Source organism: Furipterus horrens, unplaced genomic scaffold (genome assembly GCF_987537825.1).
Source record: "Furipterus horrens unplaced genomic scaffold, mFurHor1.1.pri manual_scaffold_3, whole genome shotgun sequence".
NCBI classification, from domain to species: domain Eukaryota; kingdom Metazoa; phylum Chordata; class Mammalia; order Chiroptera; family Furipteridae; genus Furipterus; species Furipterus horrens.
In genome coordinates, this window is record NW_028327173.1 from 169803910 (window position 1) to 169817185 (window position 13276).

Genomic DNA, 13276 nt, shown 5'->3' on the forward strand with positions numbered 1-13276 from the left:
AGGAAGAATTTTTTGAAAGTATAGTAGTTAAATAACATCTGTGGGTTTTAATATAAAAACAGCAAAGATTCAAGGGGAGTTCTGCTCTGTGACAGTACCTCAAAACACAGTATCAGCAGTTTTCATTGTTGATATTTTGCCACCAAGAGCATCGCTTTGTTATTTGCCGAGTGTTAAGGAAGTGAGGGCACAGAAGCAATCTCCAAGTGACGTGGGCATAGACTCTGATTAGCTTGTTAAGGAAAATGGGAATCAGGCTATGATACAGCTTACTGCATGACTCTGTTTCTGAAGGAGTGTGAAAGCTTTTTCACTTGGGACTTTATTTTTTTGTGCCCAGAAGATTAAACTGAAATTTGATCTATATGAAAGTATTTATAAGATCAAAGCATAAAAGATATATTTGCTTAAAACTGGGTTGCCTTTTTATCTAATTATCCTGTCATCTTTGGATGGATCATATCTTGTTTGCTCATTCCACAGTCTCTATGACTTAGATTTTCATAATTTGTGAATTTTATACACAAATATGAATAATGTTTGATTAACTGGCACAGAGGTTCAAGTTGAGTGTGGGGCACCTTATTTTGCTTTGCAAAATCCAGAGAAAAAGAATAAGAGGCAATTTAAGAAATATCCACTAAAATGCTTTGTGGCTTTTTAAAATACGTATCATTTTAAAAATATTTCTACAGATCAAATATTAATCTAAAGTCTTAATCAACAGTTTTACTTTTAAAGATAAATGTCAGTGTGGAAGCTAACACTATACTGGACTTTCAATACTGAATGTTCACTATAGTCATTTTAATGTGCAAATGGGGATAAAGTATTTTCCAGGCTTTTATATAGACCAGCAATTTACAAAAGTACTATGAATTAAACAACCCATAAGTGCTTGTTCCAGTATTTATACATTACTGAGTAATCTCTTTCTATAATCTCTTTGCAGTATTATTCCACAGTAATGGAACAGCAAGTAAATGGACAGTTAATAGAGCCTCTGCAGATATTTCCAAGAGGTAATGTTGAACAAATTCTAATCAACAATGATTATTTCAGTAAACTGTTTCATCAACAGTTATGTTTTCCAAAGGTTTAAATGCACATAACATGATGTTTAGCTCTTAATTCGAAAAAAAACAAAAGAAGTATTCATTATCGTGGGGATTGCAGGCTATATTATAGTTATGGCAGATAAAATATCTAATTTACTAGAGTAAATTAAACTAACTAGATTGTTGTTTTGTTTTTGAAGTGCATACTTACATTCGCTTAAAGGACTCTTTGGGGGGTCCACATGGTTTCTAAACCAAGGCAAATGAATGACTTTAATTTTGAATATTTATAAATTGTGGCTCATGATGATAGCCAAAGCTTCTGTTGTGGAGCGAATTTTCAGCTAGTACAGAAGCTAAGGTTTACCAAGGAGCCTTAGGAGAGTATTTTTGGTAGAATGTTTGGTGCTTGGTTTTTGGGGTGGCATTTTCTTAATAAGGAAAAGTCCTCATAAATGGGAATTTATTGTTAAGTCTTCAAAAATATAAGCTGATTAAGGTAAGTCTTGGTGAACCATCTGGTCAAATAGTGTACTTTTCCCCTTTTAGGTTTTTCAATAACTAGCCTTATATCAGATATGAATGTTCCCCTGTAGATAAATGTTCCCTCAAAATTTGAATAATGAAAAAAAAGAACTATTTAATTATATAAACTGCTAAGTCTTTCACCCATTATACATTGTCCCACTTGGAATCCCTGTTTTCTAACTGATGGAACAGATAAGAAAATTCTTTAAGTAACTCTTCTAGAAATAACTGAAATAGTTAAAGGTTAAACTTACTTTGGTTAACTGATATGGTATAAATAATCATGGTATGAGTTTTCCAATTAAATATTTTAGACTTTCATTACCTATAACACTCTGAAGATTGAATGGCTCAGTTAACTATTTGGCTCTTATTTGCACTGATAAAGTCTGCAAAGGCAGCTGACTTGGCCAGCCCACAAGATCTGGGTTCAAGAGCAGTGCCTCTCTTCTAGCAATAATATAGGCCCTGGGACTGGGAGTACTTTGTAAATTATTAATAATAACTTATTAAAGAGCCAAGTAAATGAAATTGGGCCATTGATAGTGTGTCTGAAACAAGGATTATGATTAATCCAATTCTGTTGCACTTGAGGACTAAAAACTAAAACAGAAGAAAAAGAAATGTTGCCACTTTTGTATATTAAGCCAATAACAAGGATGCAGATTATTCAGTAATATTTTTAGTGACTGGAGAATTTGGTCAAATTTCAAAATTGTTCCTCCACAAGGAATATTATTTTTACCAGCTGAAATATTTTCATCATTGCTTCCCTGTTTGATGGCATTATAGCTCTGCTGTTATAGCAAACCCTAGTACAGTGTCCTGTTTTGTTTTTTCTTCAATAAAATATTTACCTTTTACATCTAAAATCTCCAAGCTTTTCTTTTTTTGAGCAGTCCCTGTCAGTGTTACTGTCTGTATCATTGTTCCCCCTCCCATGATAATAACCATTTTTAGGCATCTGCTCTGTTCAGGTACTAATATTGTTTTAAGTTTTATTATTTGCCTATTAGGTATTATTGCTTTCATCATTTGAGGTGAGAATATTGGAGTTCAGGGAGATTAAGTAATTTCAGAATAACACAACTGATAAGTGGTTAATGTACCCTTTGAGTAAGAATTTTGTTTAAAATATAATTTGTTGCAAGTAGAAGGACATTTAAGTTAAAGTATTGTTGGTGTGCATGGCTTGGAGGGGTGTGTCAGTGTGGAGACGAGTGTAATGTAGGGACAGGATACTGAAAAGAAGAAAATAAATGAGATATGAGTGTCACATATATTCCTAGCACAGAACATATTAGGCTCCAATAAATTATTAAATGAAGTTCTTCCAAGCCAAATTTTACACTTTTAAAAGTAGGAGACCCAATCACTCTTCCCCTATGGGTTTTTTGTTTTTGTTTTTTGTTTTTTTGTGCATGCTATTGTACAACTGCTCATTTTTTCTAATCTTTTGCTTTTTGCTTACTTTATCTACATCATATATAGATAAGTGAGAATACACAAACTTGTACAATTAGGATATAGACGTACTGGATGTATTAAAAATGTCTACATAGTTGGGTAGAGGCCCTCAGACCTTAGATTCTGTAGTCAGGCCCCATGTTAAAAAGAATCTCTAGACAGAATCAGTGAGAAAGACAGGAGATGAAGTTTCCATTCCAACATCAGATGTTCTCCTCATTCCAAGGAGAACATACCATTCCATGGTAACCCCCAGCTCATTCTGAGTCCTTTCTGTTGTTAAAAAAATATGTTATATGTTAGTAAGTATGAAAATGTACTGGCTTTATAGTGACTTCTGATTCTATAACCTTAGGAAATATGAGATACTAGGTTTTTGAATAGTGTTTAGATTTTCAGACACAAAGGTTTGAGGAACAAGGCAGATGTTAAGGTGCGCGATAAGAGTTAATTTAATCTTTATTGTATTTTTTTTCCATTACCATTTAGTCCCCTTGTACTCCCTGCCCCCAACAATCACCACACTGTTGAAAAAAAGAAAAGAAAGAAAAATAGAGTTGATGCCTAATTCCAGTTAGCCACTTTCTTATTAAATGAAGTTTTTTGAAGGCACTGGGTACTTCAGTGAAAATACTCTGAAATGTTGTCTTAGGAAGCATTAATGGTCCCTCAAGGACTAAGCATCAAATGTATGTGACTGTTGTTTTATTCAAAAATTTAATTTCCATTTTAAGTAAAGATTTGGAGTTGTGATTTTAATGTATTTTAGAAAAGCAAGTAAAAGTTCTTTATTAAGGTTTAGATATATTTTCTAGGAAGATAACAATAAATTTGAATATACTTGTAATATACAAAATTAAAGCTACTGATGTGCTTTGTAATTATTACTCACATGTTATTATTAAATAGCTGTATTTCTTGTCAGGAACAGGAAAATACATGTACATCTGAGAGAGGAGCAAAAAAAATCAAATTCATCTTTCCCCAAACAATCTATCAAAATTGACAGCCCCTTAACATATAATATGTAGGGCACTGTAGTTTTCAGATGGAAGCAGCTTATAACACGGGAAGGAAGCTTTTGTATTTTTAACATTTGATGAAGAAGCATTTGCTGTATTGGAAAAATACTAACCTCTAACTCAGTATGGTGTCAGAAATTAGTATTATTTTTCTTGGCACTGCTTTATCTTTAGACTTAAATATTACCAGAGGTCAAGATTTGCAGGAAATATAGTAAAATTGGTGATATCTCTGTATTTTAATAAATTTGACTGCTTATTGCTGGGAAAACTAATACAATTCAGACTCAAATATTCCATCTTAGAATTTCTAACAATCATTTGGCATTAAAAGTCCTTTCTCCCTACTCCTGCTCCCCCCCCCAAAACATGGCAATTTTCAAAGTAGTTTAAGTGATAGCAGATACACAATGTAATAGAGTGAGGAAATATTGCAGAAATTTGAATTATAAAAGGAATCTAATCATTTTAGCTCAGTTAACTTGATTTTTATATGTTTTAAGCAGAAATTAGAATTTATATGAGGTGGTGTCAGAAAGCTCTTTGCATTTATAAATGCTCACTCCTGCAAGTTAAAAACCCTGGTTCATAATTCCCACTTTGAGTCTTGGGAGCCACTTTTCAATCATTTCTCTCTGCTAATTTTGGTGTCACCCTCATTTCTTTTTAAACGATTCATTTTGAGCAAATTTGTAAATGGCCCTGATGTGTTCTACAATTTAGTCAATTACTGTTTCAGCCTGCAAGCCTCCTGGGGAACGGAACATACATGGCCTGAAGGTACGAATTTCAATAATTGTTTCAGTAAAGTTAGATGGATTTGTAATGCTGTGTTCCACTTATTGAAATGTCAAATAAAACTGCACTTTCTCAAGCTCTGACAAGCGATTCCTTTTTTTTTTTTTTTTTTTTAATGGGAGGTGGAAGGGGATTCATCTGTAGTGTATGCTTAATACGTGTATATATTTGGATACAGGGATTTTGTTGCCATGTATTTTACTATTTGGAATTGTTTTGTTTGGTCTGTTTCTTCAGAATGATCCTGGATACTGGTCTCCACAAGATTTATTTAAGTGAAAACATAGACTTCATTTCAGTGATTAATTAAGCACATAAGCATAGCACACACAGAATACCTACCCCTCTCTTCTTTTGACATATTTATGTTAAAAGCATATGTCTATTTAATGTCTTTTAATTGTTCTGTGCATTTTGAATTCTGGATTTCTGTTTAAGGCTTTTACATTTGAAAGAACAGCTGGCTTTTGGATTCAAACATTTTTTAATTAATTACTTGGACTTCATTTTTTAGTGAACATGGAACATTCTACAGTGTTTTGTTCAGTTTTAGAGCTGGACGGATATGACAGCTTAAAGTTCACTACTAACCCCTGGATGTATTCTTCATGTGCTTTTTTTAACATATGAGGCTTGAGTTTTTTGCATATGAAACAAAAAAAACAGTAAATGGAATTTTTCTCTAGAATTAAACCCAATTCTAGACAATGAATTGAAAATTTTCCCTGTTTATCTCTCCTTTTTCCCCACATCACTTTATTTGAATAATGACAGTAATAGAGTATTATATAATATACAGGTTGTATAGTTCTGTAACCTATATACTAAATAGACTCTAACCATGGGTCTGTCTAGCAACAAACTCATTAACCTTCATAGTGAAATGAGAAATTTGTGGCAAATTATAGGTTAATTAGAACTGTATCCCCAGAACACAAAACTGATCAAGAGTCTTCCTTTACTTGTAGGTGAACACCCGGGCCGGACCCTCTCAACATAGCAGCCCAGCAGTCTCAGATGTACTTCCAAGCAATAGGTAAGAGCATGCCAGTGAAGTGTGCCCATAAACATGGTTATCTACAAAGTTGGGGGGTGGGGAAACAGTGTGTGGGATGTCACCTCTTTTCTTTAAGACAAAAAAATGTGTATTTGGCTAAGAAGAAAATTTGAGCAGTTAGGTAACCCTAGCTACATACTGACCAAAGAAAAAAAAACCTACCTCATAGCAAAAGAGGAAATTCAGTGTGCACAGTTAGTTTTGGTCTGTGGAATGGTTTTCCTTCAGTTACCAAATTATACAGAAAAAAACAGTGATTTGATTATTTTATGCCTTGATGGTCTGGTTTATAAATTGTTTAATGCTTTTTTCCACACACTTGTCCATCTTTTAGCAGTATCATAATCTACTGACATCTTAACCAAAAAGGGGCAAGGAAAGAGTAAAGTGGTAAAATTTAAATTGACCAGCCATGTTGCTCATTTTTTTATCTTTGGATGCATAGGAGATTAAAGCTATCTTGGAAGTAAAATAATGTTCATTAATTCATAAACATTGCCCCACACTGTGATGGATACTACTAGAAACTTGAGCTATTTATTTATTTATTTATTTATTTAGTACATTTTATTGATTATGTTGTTACGGTAGTTCCAATTTTTTCCCCCTTTGCTCCCCAGTGCCCAGTACCCCACTTCCCTCCAGCAATCCCACCCCCATTAGTTCATGTCCATGGGTCGTGCATATATGTTCTTCACTTCACCCTTTCCTATATTATTAATTTCCCCCTGTATTTTGTACCAACCAATTAATGCTTCTTAATCCCTGCACCATTTCCCCATTTCCCCCACTTCCCTCTCCCAGCTGATAACCCTCCAAATGATCCCCATACCTATGATTCTGTTCCTATTCTGGTTTGCTTAGTTGGATTTTGTTTTTGTTCTTTAGATTCAGTTGTTGATAGTTGTCAGTTTGTTGTCATTTTAGTGTTCATAGTTTTGATCTTCTTTTTCTTAAGTAAGTCCCTTTGACACTTCATATAAAAATGGCTTGGTGATGATGAACTCTTTTAGCTTTACCTTGTCTGGGATGCACTTCATCTGCCTTTCCATTCTAAATGCTAGCTTTGCTGGATAGAGTAATTGTAGTTGTAGGTCCTTGCTTTTCATCACATTGAATACTGCTTGCCAGTCCCTTCTTGCCTGCAAAGTGTCTTTTGAGAAATCAGCTTACAGTCTTATAGGCACCCCTTTGTAGGCAACTCTCTGCTTCTCTCTTGCTGCTTTTAGGATTCTGTCTTTATCTTTCAGCTTTGGCATTTTAATCATGATGTGTCTTGGTGTGGTCCCCTCTGGGTCCAGCTCACATGGAACTCTTCATGCTTCCTGGGCTTATATGTCTATTTCCTCTGCCAAATTTGGGAAGTTTTTCTCCATTATTTTTTCACATAAGTTTTCAATTTATAGCTCTTCCTCTTCTCATTCTGGAACCCCTATGATTCGGATGTTGGGACGTTTAAAGTTGTCCCAGAGGTTCCCAAGCCTCTCCTCATTTTTTCAATTCTTGTTTCCTCATTCTGTACTGGTTGACTGTTTTTTTCTTTTTTATGTTCCAAATCATTGATTTGAACCCCGGTTTTCTTCCCTTCACCATTTATTTTGTGTGGATTTTCCTTCGTTTCACTTAGCATAGCCTTCACTTCTTCTCTTATGCATTTGCCGTACTCAAGCATATCTGTCAAGCCTGTGGGCATCTTTATCACCAGTGTTTGGAATTCTGCGTCTGTTAGGTTAGCTATCTCCTTATCACTTAGTTCTGCCACTGGAACCTTGATCTGTTCCCCCTTTTGGGCCATACTTCTCTGTCTCCTCATCTTGACAGGCTACTGTGTTTCTTTCCCTCTGTGTCTTAGGTAGAGCTGTCGCTCCTGTTACGTTGTAAGGGGCAGAGCCTTAGGGATTCGTCAGTACAGGGCAACCTGTTTCACCATGTTGTGGTGCTGCATGTGGGGGAGGGGTCTGAGAAAGAACAATACCCCAACCCCCACTGGTTTGCACAGTCAGAAGCAATGAGGCTTGATTTTCTGCAGCACGGGGACCGTGAGCTTCACGGTCTGGTGAGGAGCTGGGTACACTCCCCAGGTGTCCCTCCTGACTTTTTAAAACGTGTAACTGTGCTTTCCACTGGCCTGCCACTGCCACTAAGGCTACCACCACACCACGTCCTCTCCACCCCGACTCCGCCCCTCCTACCTGTCTGGATGAGTATTTCTTCTTTATATTTTTTTTGTTGGACTTCCATGCAGTTTGATTTTCTGGAACTTCTGGTTGTTTCTAGTTCTGAGGTAGTTGTATTCCTTCTTAGTTCTAGAGGGAGACACAGTGTGTCTATCTACGCCTCCATCTTGGCCTGAAGTCTGAGCCTTTTTTTTTTTTTTTGACAGGCTTGAGAACTTCCAGACTATCACAGTGCTCAAGTAAAAGGAGCGACCTGCTTAAATTGATGGTTTTCTAGGTCATTTTTGTTATACATTCAGTTATTCAGCTAGTAGACATATTCTAGACCCCCACAATAAAGGAAATATCGCAGTAAAGCGAGTCACATACTTTTTTTGGTTTCCCCGTGCATATAAAAATTATGTTTACAGTATACTGTAATCTATTAAATGTGCAGTAGCATTATGTAAAAAAAAAGTACATAATTAAATTAAAAAATACTTTATTGTTACAAAATGTTAACCATCATCTGAGCCTTTAGCAAGTCCTAATCTTCCTGCTGGTGGAGGGTCTTGCCTCGATGTTGATGGCTGAGGACTGATCAGAGTGGTGGTTGCTGAAGGTTGCGGTATATGTGGCAGTTTCTTAAAATGTGACAACAATGAAGTTTGATGCATTGATCGACTCTTCCTCTCGTGAATGATTTCTCTGTAGCATGTGATGCTGTTTGGTAGCATTTTATCCACAGTGGAACTTCTTTCAAAATTGGAGTCCTCTCAAACTTTGCCAGCTATTTGTCATCTAAGGTTATGTAATATTCTAAATCTTTGTTGTCATTTCAGTAATCTTCACATCATTTTTACCAGATTTTATCTCAAAGAACCACTTCCTTTTCTCATACCTAAGAAACAACTCCTCATTCATTAAAGTTTTATCATGAGATTACAGCAATTCACTCACATCTTCAGGCTCCACTTTCAATTCTAGTTCTCCTGCTCTTTCCACTACATCTACAGTTACTTCCTCCACTGAAGTCTTGAACCCCTAGAAGTCACCCATTAGGGTCGGATTCAACTTCGTCTAAGCTCTTTTTAAAGTTGATTTTTGACCTCTTTCTGTGAATCAGGAATGTTCTTAATGGCATCTAGAATGGTGAATTATTTCCAGAGGGTTTCAATTTACTTTGCCTATATCCATCAGAGGAAGCACTATCAATTACAGCTATAGGCTTACAAAATGTATTTATTAAATAAGAGTTGAAGGTCAAAATTACTCTTTGATCCATGGATACAGAATGGATGTTGTGTTAGCAGGTATGAAAACAACATTAATCTTGTACATCTTTATCAGAGTTCTTGGGTGACCAAGCACATTGTCAACGAGCAGTAATATCGGGAAAGAAATTTTTATTTTTTGCATGGTAGATCTCAACAGTGGGTTTAAAATATCCAGTAAACCATTATCGTAGACAGATGTGCTGTCATCCAAGCTTTGATGCCCCATTTATAGAGCACAGGCAAAGGAGGTTTAGCCTAATTCTTGAGGGCCCTAGGATTTTCAGAATGGTAAATGAACCCTGGCTTCAACTTAAGTATACCAGCTGCATTAGCACCTAACAAGAGAGCCTGCCTATCCTGTAAAATTAGGATGATTAGACTTTCTATATGTCTACCTCTGGTGATAGAAGATTGATGAAGTTGTATCAAGGAATCACGTTTTGTTTCTTGAATAGAAAGTATTTTGTAAATGCAGTGAATCAAAATGTTACTATTTCAAGGCGTATGATAAAATGGAATATCTGTGGAGAAATGTTGCCCAGGCATTGTTTGGTTATTTCTGTTTTTACAATAATTGCAACTATTAAATTGAGAGTCATCTGTGGGAACAGAGGTATCTAAATGTTTCTCAGGAAGAAAAGTATGTGTGTGTAAGAGAGATAGACTGACTTTGAGCAAGGTCTGTATCTTAGTTTTTTTGTGTGTGTGTGTAAATTATGAGTAACTGTACCCCCACAGGCCAGTTTCCCTAAACTCATGCATAGGTGTATGGAACTGCTATTATTATTTATAATTGGACTGATTTAAGCCAAAGTTGTTTGGGTTTGTTTTTGTTTTTTTTCTTTTTGGTATATGTTTCAGCTTTAGTTCCATTCTACAAAATTATTAACTGCCACTTAGGTACATGAATTCTTAGACTAGGGAGGACATTATTAAACTTTCAAACCGTTGGTTGAGGTCATGTTTTATAAAATCTGGGGGAAATAGAGACTAAGGCTTCATAGTCTGCATTTGACCATAGCAGAAGTTCAAAAAGTATTTAGGAAGAATAATTATATCTTAGAATAATGAGTGTGGCCAAACTTGAAGTCTGAGATTTTCTCAAATATAACTTATTAGAAGTACCAAATGAATGTGTGTGTGTGTGTGTGTGTGTGTGTGTGCGCGCGCACGCCAAGTTGCTGGCTAGGTTCAAGGGTGGGAATGAAAGGGAATGGATAGGTGAGTGAGATATGCTTTGCATTCTCAAGGGACTTTCAGTCTTGGCAGTGTGGTGGGGTGAAAGGCATCTGTCTGTCCACACAGAGGAGTAGCACAGGGAGGAACGTTGCTTCGGAAGTTGAGGCTCAGAGACAAGTGAGTAATCTGTCCCAGAGTGTACCGCTGTTGAGTACCGGGAGTTACTTTTACTACATTTGCTCCCCAGGAATTGAACTGTAACTCTAACTGTAGTAAAAGATTAGGATTTAAACCATTTTATCTTTTAAAGTTCTGTAATCTTTGTTTGTGGTGAACATTCTAAGAGTGCCTCGTTAAGTACTTTGGATTTAGCAGATGAAGAGGTCACATAAAATAGCCGCTGAAAGGCTACCCAAAGGCAGCGGAACTAATAGACAAAAAAGTCACTAAATATAGCCTACAATATTCTAGCTTCATTTCGACTGTAGACATCTTTATTAACTTTAAATTACTAATGGGGTTTCAGTCTCTTTATTAATAGCTTTGCCACTTGGCCAGTTACTTTTGAAAAAATATTATACAAAGAGAAGGATGTAAAGAATGCAGTCCCTGTATATATGTTTTACTCTGAATTTTCAGTGGTGTTCGAAGGTGTTGATCTTACCATTAAGAATTATGTCTTCGCTTTTCAGCTTAAAGAAGTCTTCTGCTGAACTGAAAAAAATATTAGCCAATGGCCAGGTAGGTGTCATTACATATTAATATTTTCAGATAGTAGTAACTTAATACTGTCTAGTTTTTGTATCCATAAACTTAAACAGATAAAGAGCCTGTGAATACCTTCTTGTCATAAGTGAATTACATGGCTTAATTTGATTGGCAGAACAATTTGCAGCACATTTTTCAAACTGTGCTAATGGGTTTCACTCCCGGCAGATTGAAGTACCATGCACACACCCTGCTGCCTTCTCAGTTCAAAAAAAGTTAATCAGTTCTGAACAAGTGTGTCAACCCATGGGTTGTCGAAATGGCCTTGTATCCTGAGGTGACTGTTTCTTTCATTATCTTTGGGGAGAAAAAATAAACCAAACTGTTACTTTCTCACCTTAGCACAGTTCTTTTGTCCTGGGACTAAAGCTGGCTTTTCAGGGAAGTAGAATAACATGAGATCGTTGGCATTTAAAATTCCTAGGCTTTAGGAACCCTGGGTTGCCTAGTCCACAGGCCATCTTAAAGCTGCATGACCTAACCCACCCACTGAGAAACAAACGTGCCTGTGGACCACTTATTTCTCACTAATTTTTATTCAAGTAAATGGACACATCTGAAATAGTATACTGCTTTTAAACATACACGGGTAAATTAAGCTACCTACAGGGTCCTCAATTCTTCAATAGCAACATAAATGCGTTTTAATGTTTGTTATAGAAGAAAGCCCTTTGATAGCCTTGGAGGCAGGCGCCTGTCCATTGCGATTAAGCCTGCCTATTAGGCTCTATTGACTGAGACATCTGTGTCACTGCAAATAAAAGACTCTTATTGATTTTCTTAACTGCTGTTCACTTCCCGTCCATGTTTCGAAGGCTGAAATCTTAATTATCTCAGATGCTTATTCAGTGCCTTCACATGCTGACCTCTCCAAGCCTCATTGGCATTTCATGAATCAAGTACTTGTAGTGGAGCATGTCAATAAGACAAAGCGGGTCCTCATGCTTGTCCTTTAATATCACCTGTAACTTTGTGGCCTAATAGATCCGTATGCCTTAAAACAGTGACTGTATAGTGGTGCTTCTGGAAGCCTTATTTAGCACACAATCCCTTGAATACAGTTAGAAAAAGTAGGTTGATGTGGTTTTGACATCTGATCGTCAACCAGAGTGTGAATTCTAGTTCTTACACATTGCATATACAGCCAAGAAGAATCTGGTGTTAGGTATGTGATCTGTATGGTTTCAGAATTTTAGATCGTATCTACCTAATATTTTTAACTTTAAGCAGTCAAAGGTTTGTTTAGATTGAGGTTCACATGTATGCCCCTCTGATAACTCTGTATGTGTTCAGAACCAGTAGGAAACAAAACTGGACTAAAAGCAGAAATACTGAGCCTAGGAAATTTATTTCGCTTCAACATCTTATTACTAATTGTAATTTATGTATGAGTCACTTGTGTTCTTCAGCTGGAAAATATATTTCAAAATTGACATAAATTAAGAAGCTTTAACTACATTTGTTCAACTCAGGCAATGGAAAATAACCTGTCATAGATTCCCCTTTCAAAAATGAAAAATCATTTATTTCTACAGCAAAAATAAACATTCAGAAATGTTCCTGGTGTTTTGACAACAAACCTACTATCATAAATGTCCTAATGTTCTCAGTTATGAGGTTCTATTCAGAGGAAGATCGTCGTGGCAGTGATTTTTGACACTTAAAGATTTGCTTCTTGTTTTCCCTTGGGAATGCGATAACCCACATTAAACAGGATGGCATTTTCTTTCTCTTGAGGATTAGCCTTCTTTATATTTGCTCTCATTCGCAAAACAAACAAAACACTCCCCACTCTTGGAAGTCTTCAGAAATGACTTCTACTAATTCCATAATTTGTTGGTGCTATAAGGTAACTAAAGAGTGAGCAAGATTGCATTGCAGTGAGGTAATGTGCACAGCTGTGGGCATCAGTAAGTTTCGGCGCTGACCACGAACACCACTTGATATGGAAGATGTAAGTCACATT

The 13276-nt window shown here is 36.1% G+C and overlaps 1 protein-coding gene across 9 annotated transcripts in view; it reads left to right on the forward strand.

The window, feature by feature from the left end:
* Positions 1-13276, forward strand: part of MAP2K5 (mitogen-activated protein kinase kinase 5) — a 255139-nt gene that overhangs the window by 38784 nt on the left and 203079 nt on the right. For all 9 annotated transcript variants that reach the window (XM_090270812.1, XM_090270814.1, XM_090270815.1 and 6 more), the window contains exons 4-7: positions 953-1022; positions 4815-4855; positions 5842-5909; positions 11235-11283. In XM_090270812.1, the coding sequence (XP_090126938.1) occupies positions 953-1022; positions 4815-4855; positions 5842-5909; positions 11235-11283 (228 nt within the window). The remainder of the gene's footprint in view (positions 1-952; positions 1023-4814; positions 4856-5841; positions 5910-11234; positions 11284-13276) is intronic.